This window comes from Elephantulus edwardii, unplaced genomic scaffold (assembly GCF_000299155.1).
Source record: "Elephantulus edwardii isolate Elephantulus edwardi_28Jun2011 unplaced genomic scaffold, EleEdw1.0 scaffold00216, whole genome shotgun sequence".
Taxonomy (NCBI): Eukaryota; Metazoa; Chordata; class Mammalia; order Macroscelidea; family Macroscelididae; genus Elephantulus; species Elephantulus edwardii.
In genome coordinates, this window is record NW_006399966.1 from 1,977,848 (window position 1) to 1,996,312 (window position 18,465).

An 18,465-nucleotide genomic window follows, 5' to 3' on the forward strand; every position below is an offset into this window, starting at 1 on the left:
TGCGGGAGCGGCTGCCAGGGGTCCCCGGGGAGCCGGGGCTGCTGTAGCCACTGCGGTCCCCCGACTTTCCAGGTTCACCTGGGAAGGAAGGGAGTGAGGTCAGGATTCAGGGAGCGGCAGTTATGAGGGCCTCTCAGACCCGCGTGCAGAGTCGGGGCCAGACAAGCAGGGGGAGCAGCCGCAGGAGAAGGGCCTGGAGGACTCCCTCCTCCCTGCCGTGCTGCTTAGCAACTGAGACACCCCGTTTTCCAGGAACGCTAGAGAGTTCATCAAGGGCCTCCCTTCGTCAAGACGGCCCAGCCCAGGGCCCTGGGATCGGGGAGGGCTGAACGAGCCGAGGGGTCTTGGGTGAGCTGCTTCCCCTCTCTGACCTCAGGGCCCTCAGGGACTCCGAAGTTAAGGATACAACCGAGGACCTCTGGTGACTTAATGGGAAGGAGTTGTGCTGCCAACCCAAAGGCAGGTGGTTCGAATTCACCAGATGCTCCTTCCATGCAATCGATTTACAGGCTCTGAAAACCCACTGCAAGCTTATTTATGAGTCTGTTCCGACAGAGGGCACACAGCAATGATACACCCCGGGAGGGAAGCTCCAGGCAGTGACTCTGTGAACTCCAGCCGATCTAAGCTGCCTTTACTCAGAATGCTGGTTCCAGAAGAAAGGCGCCCCTCACTGCCCCCACAGCTTACCCACAGGGCATTGTCACTGTTCAGACAGTTCAAGGCCCCTTCCCTGCTGGACCCCTGATCAGACACCCTGTCCCCTCTTTTGGTGCTGGTCCAGGAGGGCCTGCCTGCCTGCTCCATGAGTTAAGTAACTGTCTCCAGACAGGCCACACTGTTTAATGTCGTTGTGTCTGGCCCTGCTGTCCCCTCCCCGGGAGCTTCCTTCCTCTGTGCCAGTGCAGACAAATACCCACACACCCTGCTAAGCACAGTGCCGGTGCCACGCTGCCAGGGAGGCTGGGGAGTCTGCGCTGCAATGGCACGTACTCCTCGGGGCGTCCTCTGCCCCTCCCCACATCTCTATTATGATCCTGCGGGGGTCACACTGGTTACATCGGCATCTCCAGTGGAGGGGCCTACAACACGAGTTTTCTCCAAAACGGCGGGGACTCCGGGGGGGCACATTCAAGTGAGAACAGCTGGACTAGATGCTGGGCTGGCTCAGAAAGCCTGCGCATCGAGTTTCACTGGTGACCTCTGAGCTTCCCACGGTCCAAAACCACCTATAATAAATGTGGAGCTGCTGGACCTCCATCTGGAGAAGGGCCTGCTCTCTGCACAGAGTCCACTTCTCCTGTAGGGTGGATACTGAGCCTCGTGGTTTGAACGTTTGAACTTGCATGTCTACCAGGTCTTCCATGTCTACTGGGTATTCCCAAGGGACGAATGGCAGGCTTTCTCCACTGTGTCTGCCTTTGTTCTTGGCCCTTATTTTGGCCTCGGCAGGTGGCACACACTGGCCTGGGGGTGTCGTGATGGCTTCAAACCCTTTCTGTATCACCTGATTGACAAGGGTGTCACTTAACCTCTTGCCTTCTCATCTGGAAAATGGGGAGGGTGTGAGTACCCCACAGGGTTCTGTCTGGAAGACGGGATGCAGTCACAGTGAGGCATCCAGCACATCTCCCACTCAGGATGGAGGCTTACTCAAGGCCAGTGGGAATTTCTGATGGGAAATTCCCCCAAAGATCTTTTAAAGGCTTAAGCCCCTGTGCCTGACAATGTGAACACATTTGGAAACAGGGTCTCTGCAGATGTCATCATTTAGGATGAGGTCATAGGTGGAGTGGGGTGGGGGTAGGGGTCCTTAATAAAGAGGAGAGATGGCAAAGAAGACAGCCACTGGCAGATGGAGGCAAATGAGTGAGGAACAAACAGAGAACACTCAGACTACTGGAGGCTGGGGGACAGTGGGGACCTTGCCCTCCTCGAGCCGCTGGAAAGAAGATGGCCCTTCGGACACCCTGACTTCAGACTTCTTTCCTTTGGAAGTGGGACGTTTGGTTTCTGCCCTTCCTGCCAGCACCCTCTTTGTTATAGCAGCCCCAGTAATGAATACACACGAGAAAGCCTTGGTTAGGATCAATCCAAACCCCCAAGGTCACAGTGATCAACATGCAGTCCCCATTTCCGCCCCACGAGCCCTTGGCCAGGCCCTTGACCCAGAGTTAGTGAGCACATGTGGTATTAGGGACCGTCTGCAGCATCTGTACAAACCACACCTGCGAGGAGAGCAGGAATTCTGGCTGCTCCTTCGGGCTCCGTGGGGAACCTACATTTCAGAAGCAGGCACTCCCAGCTTGCAAAAGCCGACAGGCTATATAACACACACAAAGGGGCCTCCCCTGTGGGGAGAAGCAGGCTGGGAATTACCTCGCTCCAATTTTTCCCCTCCAGGGGGTGGTTTTCTCTGAACTTTCTTAGAAGCTTAAAAAGAAAGAAAGAAAGAAAAAAATTCACAGAAAGTCTCATTAAAATCAAGCTGACACCAGGCCTCACGGAGGGCCTCTGCATGTGCTGGTGGCAGTGGCGGTGGCCAGCCACACAAGGCCTGGCCCTGGTGAGCCAGGCAGGGAGCGGGGCCCACGGGAGAAGAAACGACGTGGTGGGAGGGGAGAGCAGAGAAGACAAGACCACAGGAGCCAAAAGGTGGAAACACCTCAGATGCCCCTCAAGACAAACAGAGGCACACAATGTGGCCTATTCACATGACAGAATTTTATCCATAAAGAGAAATGCCATGATGTGAAAGCGTTATGCAGAGTGGAAGAGGGAGACACAGAGACTCAGATCACTGGATGATCCCAAGGCCAGTGAACTGAGGCCAAAGCTTAGGGGGGGGGGAGGGGGAGTGGGAAGTTACACCTGAAGGGGTATTGAGTTTTAGTTAAGGTGAGAAGATAAATTGGAAACAGCAGTGCTGTGATGGCTGCACGCACAATGGACGTTCTGAATGTCACTGCACTGGGCACGTGAAGTCGCTGAAACACCAAATGTTTTGTTTTCCAGGTACACCCCGGAACTACGGCGGGCGTGGTTCTGGACCACCGAGATGAAGTAAGCATGCAATACAGTGGTGGTGTTGTTATGTGCCATTATAACAACCATATGTACAACAGCTCTGAACCCTGCTCTATCCTGAGCCAACCTTATTGTCTCTGACACAGCTACCCCCATTACCACAGTCACTGAGTCAATCCATCTCATCCTGTGCTGTCCTTCCACCCTCCCAAGCATGATTCCCTCTCCAAGTGAGTGTCATGAATTACTTTTGGTTTCCTAGGGCACAGAGAAGGGAGCTCTGGTGGCCTAGTGGTAACGAGCTGTGCTGCAATCCCAAAGGCACAGGGTTAGAATCCACCATCTGCTCTGTGGGAGAAGGCTGGCCAGTCTTCTGTGAGATTTACTGTGTCTGAAAACCTGCTGGAGGGTCAGCTATGTGGTGGCTCAGACTTGATGATACACAAAAACAACACCACCACCCAGGAAACTGATATTTACACTATACTGTAGCCTGGTAAAGGAACCCTGGTGGCCTGTTAGGTCTGTTAATCAAAAGGCTGGTGGTTAAAATCCACTAGCTGATCCAAGGGAGAAAAATGAGGTAAAGATTTACAGCCTTGGAAACCCGATGGGTGGCTGCCACGGGTTGAAATCAACTTGACAGCTGTGGGATTTGGGTTTCAGGATCTACTAAGTGTGCAAACAGCACAATAAAGAAGTTGGAAAGCGTGTGAGAATGACTACGTTGTGACAGAGGCGTGAAGGAGCACATGCTGCTGGGAAATGGCGCCAAGAGATGCCAACAGGGTCTAACTTAACCATCAAACCTTTTGTTGGTGAAAAAATGCAGTCCTGTGATGCACAACAAAGTGTTGTTGTTGTTGTTGTTGTGTACAATCTAGTTGGAACCGACCCACAGCTGACTCTCTGGCATATTTTCAGAGGAAGTTAATCGCACAGGAGGAGATGGCCCATTCTCCCCCAATGGAGCAGCTGGTGGACTCGAACTGCGTGCTCTTGGAATTACAGCGCAGCTTCTTTCCACTAGGCAGTATATATTTTATCACAATAAAATTTAAAAAGAAAAAGGGTGAAAAGTGTTATCCCTATTTCAAATGAAGAGTAAGAGTCAGGTGAAAACCGAAACAAGATTAAACAAAACCAAACAAATGTATTTGCAACTGTAAATAAAATCCCCTTGCAACACACTGGTTCCCTTTGTTGTTGATGTGTGCCATCGAGTCGCCTGGGACTCATATCCCGTGTACGTTAGCTCTGAACCTTGCCGGATCCTGAGCCAGTCTCATTGTCTCCGGCAGACCTAAGCTCATCTCTCCAGCCACTGAATCAATCCATCTCATCCTGAGTCTTCCTCTACTGCACTGTCTTTCCACCCTTCCAAGCATGATGTCCCTCTCCAAGGTCTGGTCCCTGCTGGCCATGTGCCCAAAGTATGTGCCCAAAGCCTCAATATCCTTGCCTCCAGGCCTGTTTTCACCCTCTCCAAGACCGACCTGTTTGTTCCCTTAGATATCATGTATTAACTGCATTAGAAAAGACACTGGAGAGAAAATAAAACCACACGCCTTCAGGAGCAGCTCTCCTGGCAGGCCCCACTACTACTGCACTTGTGGGCCCAACAGCCCCGCCAAACCAGCAGCATGCAACCCAGGGCTTTGAGTGACCACCGCTGGCCAATGAGAGGCTGAGGCACCATGGAATAGGCCCAGACCTCACCACAGCCAGCTCACATACCCACAGCCCTCCTGAGTACCTTGTTAGCCCCACAGACTCCTGAACACCTTCCTGGAGCCAGACACCCCAGGGACACACAGCATCGAAGCCCAGCAGCTGGGGGACAGGTTGTTGAGGGGGCTCAGGGGCAAGGGGGTCAGCTTGGCTGTTCCTCATCTTCACAGAGGGTGACTGATCTTACCTGGAGGCTGGTATAAGAGGTTAACACACTCCACTGCCAGCCTTTCAAGGTTGGATGTTCAAGTGCACCCGCAGGTACCTCAGGAGAAAGACTTGACTATTGAGTGTTAAGACATCAACCACTTAAAACCCCATGTGCCCAGTTCTACTCTGAAACACTTGGGGTCACCATGAGTGAGAATCAGTGGTAACTGGTTTACCACTTGGTGTTCTTTCCAGCACCACTGGAAGCCAGACAGCTAGACTGACACCCTGACTGCTTTGCACTTGTGGAAGCCCAGGGGAACAGAGTGTGCACTGCTTAGTGAAGATCTTCAAGTGTTTTTTCATAGGATCCCTCCATTCTCAGCAAGTTAAGCTGCCAGGGGCCACGTCCAGTGTGAGGTCGTCCACGGTGACCTATCCCCACTGCTGTGCTGTGGCCACCCTCTCATCTGGGAACTTAAGCCACCTCAAAGTGGGAGTCATCCCAGAGGCCCTGACTTGGGGTCAGAGAAGCCCAGAGAAGGCCTTTTCCTACGACTTACTGGTCTTAGGACTGCATTTTCCTCACCTTTCCAACAAGCTAATTAGATCTGGCCATGGAAACGCTCAGAGTCTCAATGTCTTCATTGATAAAAAGTGAGGGTTTAATCTCTACCTCGAAAAATTGCCAACCGGATGAAAAGGAAAACAAACACTGCAGTGTGTTTAGTAAGATGCAAGGCTGCTGATTTCAGGGGCCGTCAGAGGCGGGATATGTCCCTGAGGGCCACAGACCATTTGCCACCAACCCCCAACTGTGCTTTAGCGGGTCATCCAATGTGGTTTTTCTAGCCACTGGCTTTGACTTTGATCACATGGCTGGATAGGACTAAACACAGATAGGGCGTCTGCGACTCCAACGGCTGCTATAGAATGTAAAGAAAGTAAATCCCACCTTTTAGGGTGGGAACATGCTAATTAGGTTGGTTTTGCCACCCGACAGGCTTAATGTGAACGAGTTCAGAAGCTGAAGACTGGAATCTCTCTACTATCAAGAAAGAAGAGGCAGAGAGTATGGGGATGATTCTGGGCCAGAGATTCCGCCCCTAGACAAGAGACCTAGACTGGACCAGACACGGCAGCTGCTGATGGAGAACCACAGACTGACTGATGCAGAACTGAGCCGGACCACCCCAGGGAGCCAGAGCCTGGGAGAGACGTCCTACCGGTCAGACTGCAAGAGCTTTGTAACACCGGCCCAAAAGCTGAGAGGCTGAAGCTCAGAGGACCAGCCTGTATGCTCGAGGGGCTCCCCTGACTGAAAAGTTGTATCCTGTTTCCACCTGAGCTACCTCCCCTAATAAATCTTATTTACTGTGAGACTTGTCTGTGAGTAGTGGGGCCCTCGCAGCAGATTAGCAGAACTCGGCGAGGCCTTCTGGTGGTAGAATTGATGGAAGTTGTGGGGTGTCTGACCTCGTAGGCATTGGCTCTGGGCTGTTGATGTGCACGAGGACACTCTCCTCTTATGGAGTTAGTGGAGTTCAGAAACCACCCCCTCATGATACTGTTTCACAGTCTCCTAAAGGTTGGTGGTTTGAACCCACCCAGTGAGACTGTGGAAGAAAGGCCAAGCGTGATTTTGGAGATTTACTTCTATAAAGATTATAACAGGAAAACGCTGTGCTGTAGCCCTACTGTGTAACACAAGGGGTTACCATAAGATGGGATTGACTCAGTGGGTTTTCAGGTGACGACTAAGAAGTACCTATGAAAAGCCTCCTCGGAGTGGACCGCATGGAACCATGTTCTTACCAGTGCCAGGCGGTGTCTTTGGGGAGGGCGTGGTTTTCGCTGGAATCCTGGTGGCATTGGCTGAACCTTTCTGGCCTGGAGGGGCAGCTCCCCGGGGTGTGGCGATCTTCGTACCAGTTTTATCTGACCCCTGCAAACCAAACCAGGATACACTGTGTTTTTACGATGGGGACACGTTTCAGTGAGTCGATACCAGCCCCATACGCGTCCCTTGACTCAAAAGAAGGCTAAGACTAGGACTGACCCTTTGCCTACTGGAGGGAATAAAATGCCTTCTACCACTCAAAGCTCTGCTGGGCACACAAAGTGAATAGCCCCCCAAGTGAAAAGATAACTAATTTTCCCCTTGAGGAATTGTTTATATTAGTTATCAGCATGAGTTGTGCTAATGTATTCAAAAGGGCACCACAGCTTGTAAAAATGATTTGCTTCATTATCTCTCCTCTTGGCGTTGATCAGTGAGCAGACCCTCACTGGGCCATGCCTCTGTGGACAGTGATTTTTCTGGCTCTAATTATGGGTTTATTTGATCTGTGGTGTGTTTCCCTGGAGGCACTTGGTCTCTGGAAACACCGCTGAACTTGACTAAGAGTGCTAAACAGAGCTAGGTTCTTGTGTTCTTCTCTAGGCAACCAAAGGCTTCAACAACACGTAACTCACGTGCACTAAGAGCCCTTGGCAGATAATCATCCACCATCAGTTAACAGACTAACTCAAGGTTGAGAGAGCGTGTTGGCACAAGCAGACTACTGGACATGACCAGTTGTTGGGTTTGGTTAATGGGTCGATGACCTTTAGACATAACACAAACTCAAAAAGAAACTGACATTCACCAAGGACCATGCGATGGTTCGGTTCATGAGGCATGACCTGGGGGCAGGTGAGGGGGGCTGTGCTGGGGAACAATGGGGTTGTCCAGCCCAAACAGAGGCGACTCAGAAGTGCTCCCAGATGCAAAGTCAGGAAGGGACAAAGGAATCCAGAGAGTGGATTCTCATTTTCACATCCGGGTCCCTTACGGGCTGCTGCTATGAGGGGCCAAAGGGAGCCAAGACGTTTGGCTCTGAGCCTCCTTTTCCCCTGCTCAACTAGAAAGCTAACTTCATGGTACTGCTATAAAAGGGCTCCTCTGGAGAAAGGTCTCTGGGGCTAAAATAACCCACATTTGCAAAGCACATGGGTGTAGCCTGGTGGTTTCCACAGGTGGCGTCCTTACCTTGAGGCTCATCTCCTTTGTTCCAGAACTGCGCGTTCGGGGTGTGACAGATGAGGCGTGTTTAGGAGAGGAAGATGGCTCTGGGCACGCAGCAGGGCTGGAGGGTTTGATCAAAGGGTCTGAGCTACCAGGAGTGGGGCGTTTGGGGCTAAGGCAAGGCCTATTTTTCAGGGTTCTAGCAGAGGAAGGTGTGGATGTCTTAAACATAAACATAAATAAAATCAAAAGAAAAGTCAGCACATTGGGGAGGGGAACAAACTGAAAAAGGACAGTGACTTTAAAGAAATAAATAAAGCAGGCAATGGTTTAAAACAGGGGTCTCCAAGCCGGATCATGGATGCGCCCCACTGTGCAAGCCAGAATTCATCAGTATTTAACATCTAGGATGCCAAATCCAGTATCTGATGCACGCCATACGGTGTGCACATGACAGAACTTTTAGGAGCAGAGGATGAATGAGTGATGGATTAAAGGTTTAACACAATCATTTGGAGACCGCTGATTTAAGGGTGGTTCATGCCCAACAAGTCTACGTGATACGTAGGATGTTTCTTGAGAAAGCATCCTCAATCTGTGCTGGGGCAGAAGAGCCCCAATTTCTACTCAGTTCCAAGGGAAAAACGCTCATGTGGCCATCACTGACCCCAGATGAGCCCATAAATCAACTCAGGATTGTGCCTGTACCAAGCCTTCAAGATTCTGTCTGATACCAATTCTCTCTCTCTCTCATTCCCCCCACTCTCTCCGTCTCTCCACCTCTCTCTCCATCTCTCTCCCTTTATCTCTCTCTCTCACATACATTTGTGTATGCTTGCTTTCTTTTTAAAGTTTCAAGGAAAACTAATCTTAATACTATCTGTTGAATCTTAATCTGGCCAATATTAATTCTTGAACACATTCCATAAAAGGAAATCATGTGAGTGGGACAAGGGGCCACTGGCCTGGATGCCCTCAGAGAGGGACCTGTCCAGTTCTAAAGAGGACATCTGATGGGTGGCGGCTGACTCTGCGGTTTGAACGAATTGCCTGTGTGGGATGCTGACTAGCGTGGGGGCCTTTCATGGAGGAGAGTGGGCAGGGACACACCGTTAGGAATAAGACAGAGAAGCTAAGTCTGGAGGTGTCCCAGGGAGGGCATCCATTTCAGAGCAGACTGGAAGCTTCACTGTCCCTTGGATTCCTGGCTGAGGGCCTTCCTGAGGTCAGCTGTGGTGAGGTGGACCCCAGGATGGGGGAGAAGGGAGAGACACAGGCTGGGACCGATGAAAAGGGAGATCTGAGGGTGGGAGAGCTGCAGTTTAGAATAAATCAGAAACTTCTCTGGGCTGTGAGCAACTCCAAGAGAGAGAGGCCCACTAGGGGCCATGATGTGTGAGTGCTGAATAAATGAATGAATGAGGCAGGAACTCCCTCCCATGACGCACTAAATGCACATCATGATTGACAAGAAGCTACTGTGCTGCTCCAGGTTTCCAGAACAGAGCGAAGGCCCTGCAGACCCTCAGCTGCTGAGGCAGCATCTCAGCGGGGCTGCCCTTGACTCAGTACAGAGTTGGTCACTTGAAGAAGTGGCCTTCAACATGTAATGCCCAACCCTCAGAGGACATTCTCTCTCAGAGAAACAATCAGGGCCCTCAGTCTTGGTTAAACCGTAGATGCTTCAGGGAGAATTTATGAACCAACGGGGAGAATTTATGAATCAATGGGGAATAAATCACCTCAGGAGTCCTCACTCTGGATGTGGGGTTGGGACAAGCCGGCCAACCTCGTCCACGCTTCCTCAGTTGGCCTGACAACTGGGGCATATGCTATCCAGCTCTTGGGCATAACTTCAAGATACTGTGAACCACCAGACTTCTTAACTCAGTATTTAAACTGTATATCAAGTTTTCCTTCCTCCAATATCTTTTTAATTTCAAGTCAGTTCCCAAACGGAGCTCAGATTCAAGCAAGCCAATCTGCTTATAGTTTTAGAACATGTGTTGATTTTTATGTATCCAGGGTTTTTTTTCTTTATGTTATTCTTCCTCCTTGGAGTATCATTTCCAATCCTTAACTCACAAACTCTCATTTATATTCTCTTCACAGCCTTCTTCATAAGACATCCCCCAGAACTCTTCTGGAACATTCCACGTTGGGCTGGAGAGAACATTTTGTCTACATTTTCTCATTCCCTGCTTAAGTGCTGTTTTCTATGTCTCCTATGAATATATATATACTTAGTGAGCCTAAGTCTGTAGCGGAAAGCATAAGATATACAAAACCCACAAATTTTATTGCAGAAAATGAATACAAAACTTCATACGAAAGTCTCGTTTAAACTATGGTAATTAAATGGGTCTTCGGAGCATCAGCCTGCTAGGGGCCCTTACCTGGAATGAAGATAAGGATGGGCATATGCTGGAAGTTTTAAAAGTTTGTACAAAAACACAAAACCCTTTAAAATGTCAGCTGTACTCTAGTGATAATCGCTCCATGCACATTACTCGTGAGAAGTAATTCAGACAGCAAAGCATCAAGTGGCTTCTAGAAGAACCCGGCCTGCATCGGAGAGCTCCAGGGCTCCAACCTCTTACCTTCGCTCTTCTGTCATCATTTCCAGTCCCGTCCTTGCTTTTAGTGACCATGCGAGCTGAGAAGATAGAAAATGAGAAGACACATTACACCCCACAGTCACAGTTCCCAGACACGCCAGAGGCCTGACACAGAGGTGCCGTTCTCTCAGCTCAGGGCCGCGTGTTTCGTGTTTCTTTTAGCATGCTCTTGGGTGAAGGAACCGCTTGGTGTTCTCGCCCCTGGCATCTGTTAGCTCTCACATTTTCAATATCAACACAGCAAGCCAGGGTTATTGCTCGGAGCCACCTGGTGAGAGGGGTCAGCAGGCTGGCTGAGGGAGGGGACATGCAGCAGGGATGCGGCGACTCCTGTGGGCCAAGGCTGACAAGGGTGCTGTCCGGGGAAGGTGAGACCAGCTTCACATTGCAGTCCTCAGTACCGTCCAGCTCTGTCAGGGTCACCTCACGCACCCAGGACCACTCCATTCCAAGGAGGGTAGCCAAGGAAGCCCAGTGCAGGGGTGACACGACTCAGCCAGGCTCTGGTTGTCCTGAAGGTACCCTTCTGCTCCGACTGTCACCCCATTCAGAGTGGCTGAGTTCCCAAACAGGCTGCTTATGCTCTAGGCCTTTTGGGGATTGAGAGGAACCACCTCTGGGTCCCTGCCCTCACTGGCCACCAGGACAGGTGAGGCTGGCTGGTTGAGACGTCTTCTCGTCCTGTTGCCGGCCGCAGCCCCAGAGCATCCTCCATGAATTGGGACTTCAGTCACCAGTCCCGGGCCCACTGCTCTCAGCTGGGCCTGTCACAGCCTGGTCTTCTCACCTACAGGTCTTGGCGGGGGTCTCTTGTTAGGTGTCATTAAGTGACTTCTAACTCAGAGTGACGCTGTGTGACATAGTAGAACTGCCAGGTACAGTTTTGACTGCAATCTTTATGGAAGCAAACTGTCAGGCCTTTCCTTTGGAATGATTAAGTGAGTCCAAGCGGTTGATGATTTTGTCAGTAGCCACTGCATCACCAGGGCTCCTTGGAAGGGGACGAATCATTGCCATTTCCCCAAATCTCTGTATCACATTGCTAAAACCTAGCTATAACCAAATTACCAGGAAATACCCTACAGATAACGTCTGGGTTGAAGGAACGGAACTAGTGATGGTTTCTGGGTGTGGAAGCCACACGCCTGTGAAAGCCACCCACTCAACTCCCCTGCCAGCGTCACCTCTTTGCTTCCTTTATTGATGTAAATTAATAACCAATTTTCTTCCCTGGTTCCCGTATCATATTCCCAAGCACACTGGGGACCCTTGGTGCTTATCCTGTTGTTGTTATTGATTGCCTTTCAGTCGAGCATGACTCATAGTGACCCTATGAACAAAAGGCCTGAAGCCCTTCTACAACTATTGACTTTTATCAAAGTTCACAGAGTTTCCAGAGGCATGTTGTTTAGGAAGTGAATGCCACCCCTGGAATCCTGGCTACTTATAGTTGAGACTTCTGGAATGACCAGTTGTCTTATTCAGCCCAAAACTTTTCAGACTTGATTACAAAGCCATTGCACCTGGAAATAGATCCCTGAGTTCATCCGAGACTGATTCTGGAAGCCCAAGCTGGGGCCCAGTAATTGGCATTTTGACAAGGATCCCAAGTGGATTTGACTCACATACTCCTTCCTTTACTCAAATCAGCCAGCACTGTCCATCTTACAACAGAAGTATCTGATAGATGTGTATTTCCTAAATTAGGGAACCACTGAACAAGGCCTTCTTCCAGACGATAGTGGGAAATGTCAAATGAATTCCAGGGACTATCTATTCTTAGCTTGTCAAAACATACGAGGCCCATCAACAAACGAATGGATAGAGAAGCTGTGGTATATTCACACAATGGAATACTATGCTGCATTGAAAAACAAGGAACTCATGCAATATTATTCAAAATGGGTGAGCCTGGAGGACATTATGCTGAGTGAAATATCTCAGTCGCAAAAGGACAAATACTGCATGGTGCCACTGCTGTAAAATGGGACTGATATAAGGGTTGGGGTAAGACTGAGAAAAACTGGATAAATTGTGTATACTGCACTGAAACAGATGAGGGAGTGAATAATTTAAAAGTGATATATGATAGGGTATTATGGTTATCACAAGAGTTCACAATTAAGGTTGCACAGTAGAATGTACTTGGGGCAGTGGGAGGGGTGCGGGGGAATTGTGTACCAGGAAGGGAGTGTTTCTTTTACTTTTACAAAAGAGGAGCGAACTGGGCAGTGGGGGTGCGGGGAGGAGGGCTGGGCAGGGAGAGAAGTGCAGCAATGAATGAATGGAAATCCAAAATCTCTGTAAATGTTCATTAAAATTATTAAAACAACCCCAAAAACCATACATGAGCTCATTAAAGGCTCTGACAAGTCCTGCACTGGCAAAACCAGTTTAAATCTGTCTAGCTTGTTTGCAATAACCTTACTGGGCCATGGGCTTAGTTTTCCTTTTGACACATCTAGGCCAATTCAAAGGGCAAGTCTTCAATAGAACATCAGTAATACACTGTTAAGTTAGTTATTTGTCCTCTCATATTTTGGAAGGTAGTCTATTTTAAAATAGAGCATAGAAACTTCTTTTCCAGCCTTAAATGTAAATATAGGCTTCAAAGTTTTTGACACGTAAAATTGAATCTGCATTTAACAGATGATTCCATTGGAGAGCTTAGTAGCATCAATTTCCGGGCCTTGCAAATCATTCTAACAATATTAAAGGTCCCAGTGTACGGACTCACTCAGAAGCTATCCCACCCCTGGTGGAAACTGAGAAATCTCCTTGCCCACCTCTTTAGGCCCTGAAGGAGGCTGGGGCTCCGCCACTGGGAGAAGGGAGTGCCTTGGACAAGAGGATTCTAGTTCTATTAAGCACTTCTCCCCCCTCCTCCTGCTGTTTATCATTTCTTATTCACAAGGCAGAGTGAGTGAGGTGGGGGTGGGAGGCGGGAGCCGTTAACTCAACTTGGGCTCTCGGACACTTTGCAACTTTGTGTGGATGTGTTGTCCACTGACACCGAATACATCACAAGAGGCCCATGGGTGCCCTCTGCACCTGCTTGCTGCTATGGAACAGCCCAGTATCTTCTAGAAGGCTCCAAGGCACAGGAAAGAATGTGCCTTCCACAGCTGACCTACCCAGATTCCAAACTTGGCACCATCCCTTCTGACAAATTGTCCTTCAGAGTCTTATCTGCCTCATTTGCCAAGTGGGGCTCATGCTGCCCCCTTGGGAGGGCTGCGATGATTCTAAATAAGGAATAAACCCAAACCCATCTCAAGTCCAACTCGTGGGGATCTTCCATTGGGTTTTTGAGGTTACACATCTTCCTGGGAAGAGACTGCTCCTCTTCCTCTGCGAAGTCACTGGTGCATTTGAACCACTGATCTTTGATAGTGCAGCCTGCCACGTTACCACTATGCCGCCAGGACTCCTTAGACACTGATCTGTTATTGTTGTGCACCTCTGAGCCAGAAATGACTTACAGCTGACCCTCCAGGGGGTTTTTCAGAGGCAGTAGATTGCACAAGGGGAGACTGTCCATCCTTCTTCCACGGAGCAGCTGGTGGATTCGAACCGCGTGCCTTCAGGTTGGCAGCGCAGCTTCTTATCACTAGGCCACCAGAGCTCCCTAGACAATGGCTAAGGCCTCAGAAGTGAGACGTGTTTTCTCTATGACGAGTGCAGCCCACCAACCTCCCATGGGCTGATGGGCTGACCTCTGAGGCTGGTCGAGTGGACAGGGCAGGAAGCACCGGGCAGGGCGGTGGCGGCATGCAAAGGCGGGCAAGCGTGAGAGGAGCGCGAGCGGCGCCTCCTGGTGGGCGGCGGGCGTAGTGCTGTCCTGGGACCCTCGGAAGCGGTGGGGGCCGAGGCAGGGCAGCAAGCTCAGTGCCCGCGGCCTGGGGGGCTCGGGAGGTCCCCGGGGAAGTGCGAGGGAGCTCGAGACACAGACCTTTGAGTTGAGGCACCCGGCTGACGGGCCTCACCGGCTGGCCAGCCACACGCTGCTTTTCAGAAGGTTCTGGAACGTGGGCCTCCAGAGTGTCCTGCCCTGCAGAGGGGCCACTGGTCACCTGCTCTTCTCCAGGGCTCCCTGGAAGTGCAGGCCCTTCCACATCCAGCCTCGAGCACCCCGATTCCTTGGTTTTGATTTCCACTTGGAAGGTGAACTCGGGGGGCCCGTCGTGGCCCTCGGCTGCTGGCCCTGTGCTGGACGCTTCGGGGTTGAGAGTGCCTGGGATGACGGTGGTGTCCTCGGCTGGGAACCCGGGGAGACCAGTGGCTTCTCTGAACACTGTCTGCGGGGCCTGCCCAGCTGGGGTTGGGGGGATCTGTGGATTTGGGGAGATCTGGGAAGGAGAGGAGTCCTGGGGCGAGGACTCATCGATGTCGCGGTCTTCGTCCACCTCCTTCTCACCCCCCAGCCTCTCCTCCTTCAGAGGGGGCCCCACCAGGAGCAGGTCTTCCAAAAGCTGGGGCTTCAGCCGCTCGAGGCCGCAGGAGCCTCTCTCTGTGTCCTTGGGCTCTGTCCCTGGCTGGGCCTCTTGGGGGCCTTCAGGCCTGTGGAACCCCAGCTGCTGAGTGAGACCCAGGCTCCCTAGGTCGGTGGGCTCGCCGAGGTCGTCTTCAGGGACAGCCTTGATACTCTCGGGCTGCAGCTGATCCCAGGGGGAAGTGGGCTTCTGTCCCCACTCCTGGTGGGGCTCCAAAGGGCCTCCTGTTGCAGGATGATCTGAGAACATGGGGGGATGCGGAGAAAGGCGAGAGGCCATGGGTGCCACGGCTCTGGGGTGTTCCTCCGTGGGAGGCAGCCCCCAGCCCCCAGAAGCTTCTCTGCTTCCAGGCTGGCTCTGACTCAGCCCCTCAGGTACCTCCCACAGCTGGGCTGGAACTCTTAACTCCTCTGGTTTTGAAGAGGCAGTGGTGCAAAAGGTTAGCAAAGGTGCATTAATTGTTCAAGGGAGGGAACATCACTATTGAAATGAGAAAAGGAAATCTGAACAGCATCTCCTGCCCACCCTATGAAGGAAAAGGGGTACACACGCCTGGTTCTTCCTGGCTGTGTTTATTTGCTCGGCATGAAAGCTCTCTTGGTCTGTCTGCCTACAGCTTGCCGGGTGAACCTGGGTGCACACCCCTGCTTTCTGGTTTTGTCATCTGTACAAGAGGGGCTTGAACCTGGTACCCTCTGAGGCCTTCTCCGGAGTGGGGGCTGTTCCTCTGCCTATGGGAAGGCTCTGGTTGGCACTGACTATGCCAGCCTATGCCAAGGTGGACTCTGTTTAACCCACTGGGTACAGAGTTTAGGAGCGGGAATGTGAGGCCGCGAGGATTCTGGCTCCTGGATGGAGCCTGACTTGGGTTTGGCGAGGGGGCCCTCCCTTCTTCCTCAATATTTTCCTCTTCACAAGTGAAACCACACTTTAAATCTATGCCTGGCTCATCTTGGAAAACACAAATCAGGATCATCAGGATTTGCTCTTTATTTCACTAATGGGCCCACCCTGGGTTCTTATAAACACAATTTGGACTTATCAAAGTCATTGGTTGTGGCTGACTCTTTCGCTTTAGATGGGGTAGACTATGTGGCTGTACAGGATTCTGAATAATAATGGCACTGGCAGCTCTGTTGAACTCTGGATTTAATCTAGATTAATCCACATAATTTGCAGCATACAAACCCAGGTTATCTGGGGGACACACCTTGTCTTCTGGTATATTTGTGTGGATTAACAATAGGGGAATGCCATGCTTTATTTTTCCTATTCTTTTATTATGAATATAATTTTTTTTTAAGTTCCAGCCCTTCAAATAGCTCACAGAGTCGCCTAACTCCTAACTCTCCCAAAACAAGACTACAGCCCACAAAGACTGAGAGGTTTAGATGATGTGAGGGGGGGAGGTGGGGAATTCACCATGTCTGTACACACACATGCTGACTGCTTTATAAATACTGGCTTCTGCTTTCTTGTAGTGACTGTGGGCTCCTGGTCAAATGCCAGGAAGAACCACCGAACAACAGAGAGCCCTGAACCAGGTACGGTCAATAGGAAAAAAACCCAAAAACACAACAAACCTTTGTGTTATGACTCCTTGTCAGTCAGCTCAACAGACAGAGGCCCTGGACCTGCTAGATAGTGGGCAGGAGGCGCCTAGATCTCCAATGGCTTCTAGAAAAGCCTCCTTTCAGAGCTTCCTAGAAATTGCTCTTGACTGGAATGGTATTGTATTTTGAAATTGTACTAGGAGATGTCAAGTCATCACTATATGACCGTGCTCTGTGTGTGTGTTTGTGTGTGTGTATTGATCATCAAGGAATTTAAGATGAACCCAGTTATACTCCTGGGGGCAGGAGGCAGGAGGCAAGCTGGGAGAATATTCTGTCCGTTTTCCAGGCTAAGACAAAGCACTTAGCAAGTATTAATACTACACAGATCAGTCACTTGGGAAGGGGCAACCTGAAGGTAGCCACATATCGGGGCAAATAAGGGGGCCTCAGGAGTCTGGAAATGGTGTACAACACTGCGCCTCTGAGAGCCTGGCCCTGTGATACTTGGAGAAGAAAGGTTAATTCTTGGTGTAAACTGGGTATAGGTAGAGCTTTCCCTAGCTCTTAAAGAAACAAAAACCCACCAAAAATGGTTGTTATTGAATAGATATGGATTCATGACAATGCCATGTGTATCTATACCTCCTAGAGCTTTGACTGACTGGGTTTGGGAAGCACACCACCTTTCCTCCAAGGCTCTGCAGTTTTTTGGTTAGATATTACCATTTGCACCATCCAGGGACCTGTATAGTTTTATTTTCTGAATTCTGCATCTCCCTCCTGGGAGATATTTTTCTCTTTTAGGTACAAAATAAACACTGCCAAAGATGTCTTTTCTCCTGCAGAAAGTATCTAAAAACTGTATTTTTGTTTACACATCTCTTCCTAACGCTGACAGACTGCAGGTCTCTGACAAAGTGTCTTGCAAACAAATGACCAGTGTGCTGGGACTTAGCTGAGGAACGACACGTGGCTTTGGACCTGTGGTTCCATCAAGGCACTGATATTGGCGCTGGGATTAGAAGTAGAAACCACGGCCCGTTTCTTGATCAGGTGGTAATTTCCCCATCACTATACCTACACAATTATGGCACGCTGTCTAAAAATGTGAACAGTTCTGTGAGCACAAAAGAAAATAGTTTCAGAAAATAAGCTGGCCTGATTGCTTCTTTGAGTGAATTATGCTTTAGAGACATACAGACGCAGTCTGAAACAAACCTGCCGAAAAAACCCCAAGTCCATGTATTTTTATGGAAGCAAATGACCACTTCCAGAGGGTCTGTTTTACTCTCCCCCAAAATCAACCTTGTTGCTGTCAAGTCAATTCTCACTCATAGTGACCCTAGAGGACAGAGTAGACCCGGGAGCCTTCCAAGGCTAAACCACCACAGAACCAGGTGGCAGCACTTCTTGCTCAGAGTGGTGGGTAGACTCAAACTGCTGAACTCTGGGTTAACCAGTAAGCACTCAGCTGCAGTGCCACCAGGGGTCCTTATACTTTATCAATTTCATCTAAGCAAAACTCAAACCCCAAATCAAACATGACCCAGAAGAAGCAAGCCTCAAGGTTCAGACCAGGCCCTCTCCTTTTACATTCTTTTTTTTTTTCTTTTACATTCTTCTTCTACTATTATTTTTTGAGGCTCCATCTGCCTAATAACAAAAGCATGCCTTTCCAGGCCATCTAAGATGAGAAACATTAGCCTGAGGTATGGAGAAGCCCTCTGTGAACAGGAATGTCAACCCTCAAAGTCCCCTCAATGAGATGCTTCTCCAGGACCAAGTGTTGATGAGTGAGTGCCACGGAGTTGGTTCCAACTCGTAGCAACCTCATGTGACAGAGGAGAATGTCCCTATAGGATTTCCTTGAGAGAAAGATCAGT

General features: G+C 50.1%; 1 protein-coding gene across 1 annotated transcript in view; it reads right to left on the reverse strand.

Annotated features, from left to right (window-relative positions):
* Positions 1-18,465, reverse strand: part of MAPT (microtubule-associated protein tau) — a 57,453-nt gene that overhangs the window by 25,857 nt on the left and 13,131 nt on the right. Inside the window, exons 5-10 of the mRNA XM_006897871.1 lie at positions 14,486-15,265; positions 10,516-10,571; positions 7,940-8,137; positions 6,724-6,853; positions 2,380-2,433; positions 4-78 (exon numbers count right to left, since the gene is read on the reverse strand). Of these exons, the coding sequence (XP_006897933.1) occupies positions 4-78; positions 2,380-2,433; positions 6,724-6,853; positions 7,940-8,137; positions 10,516-10,571; positions 14,486-15,265 (1,293 nt within the window). The remainder of the gene's footprint in view (positions 1-3; positions 79-2,379; positions 2,434-6,723; positions 6,854-7,939; positions 8,138-10,515; positions 10,572-14,485; positions 15,266-18,465) is intronic.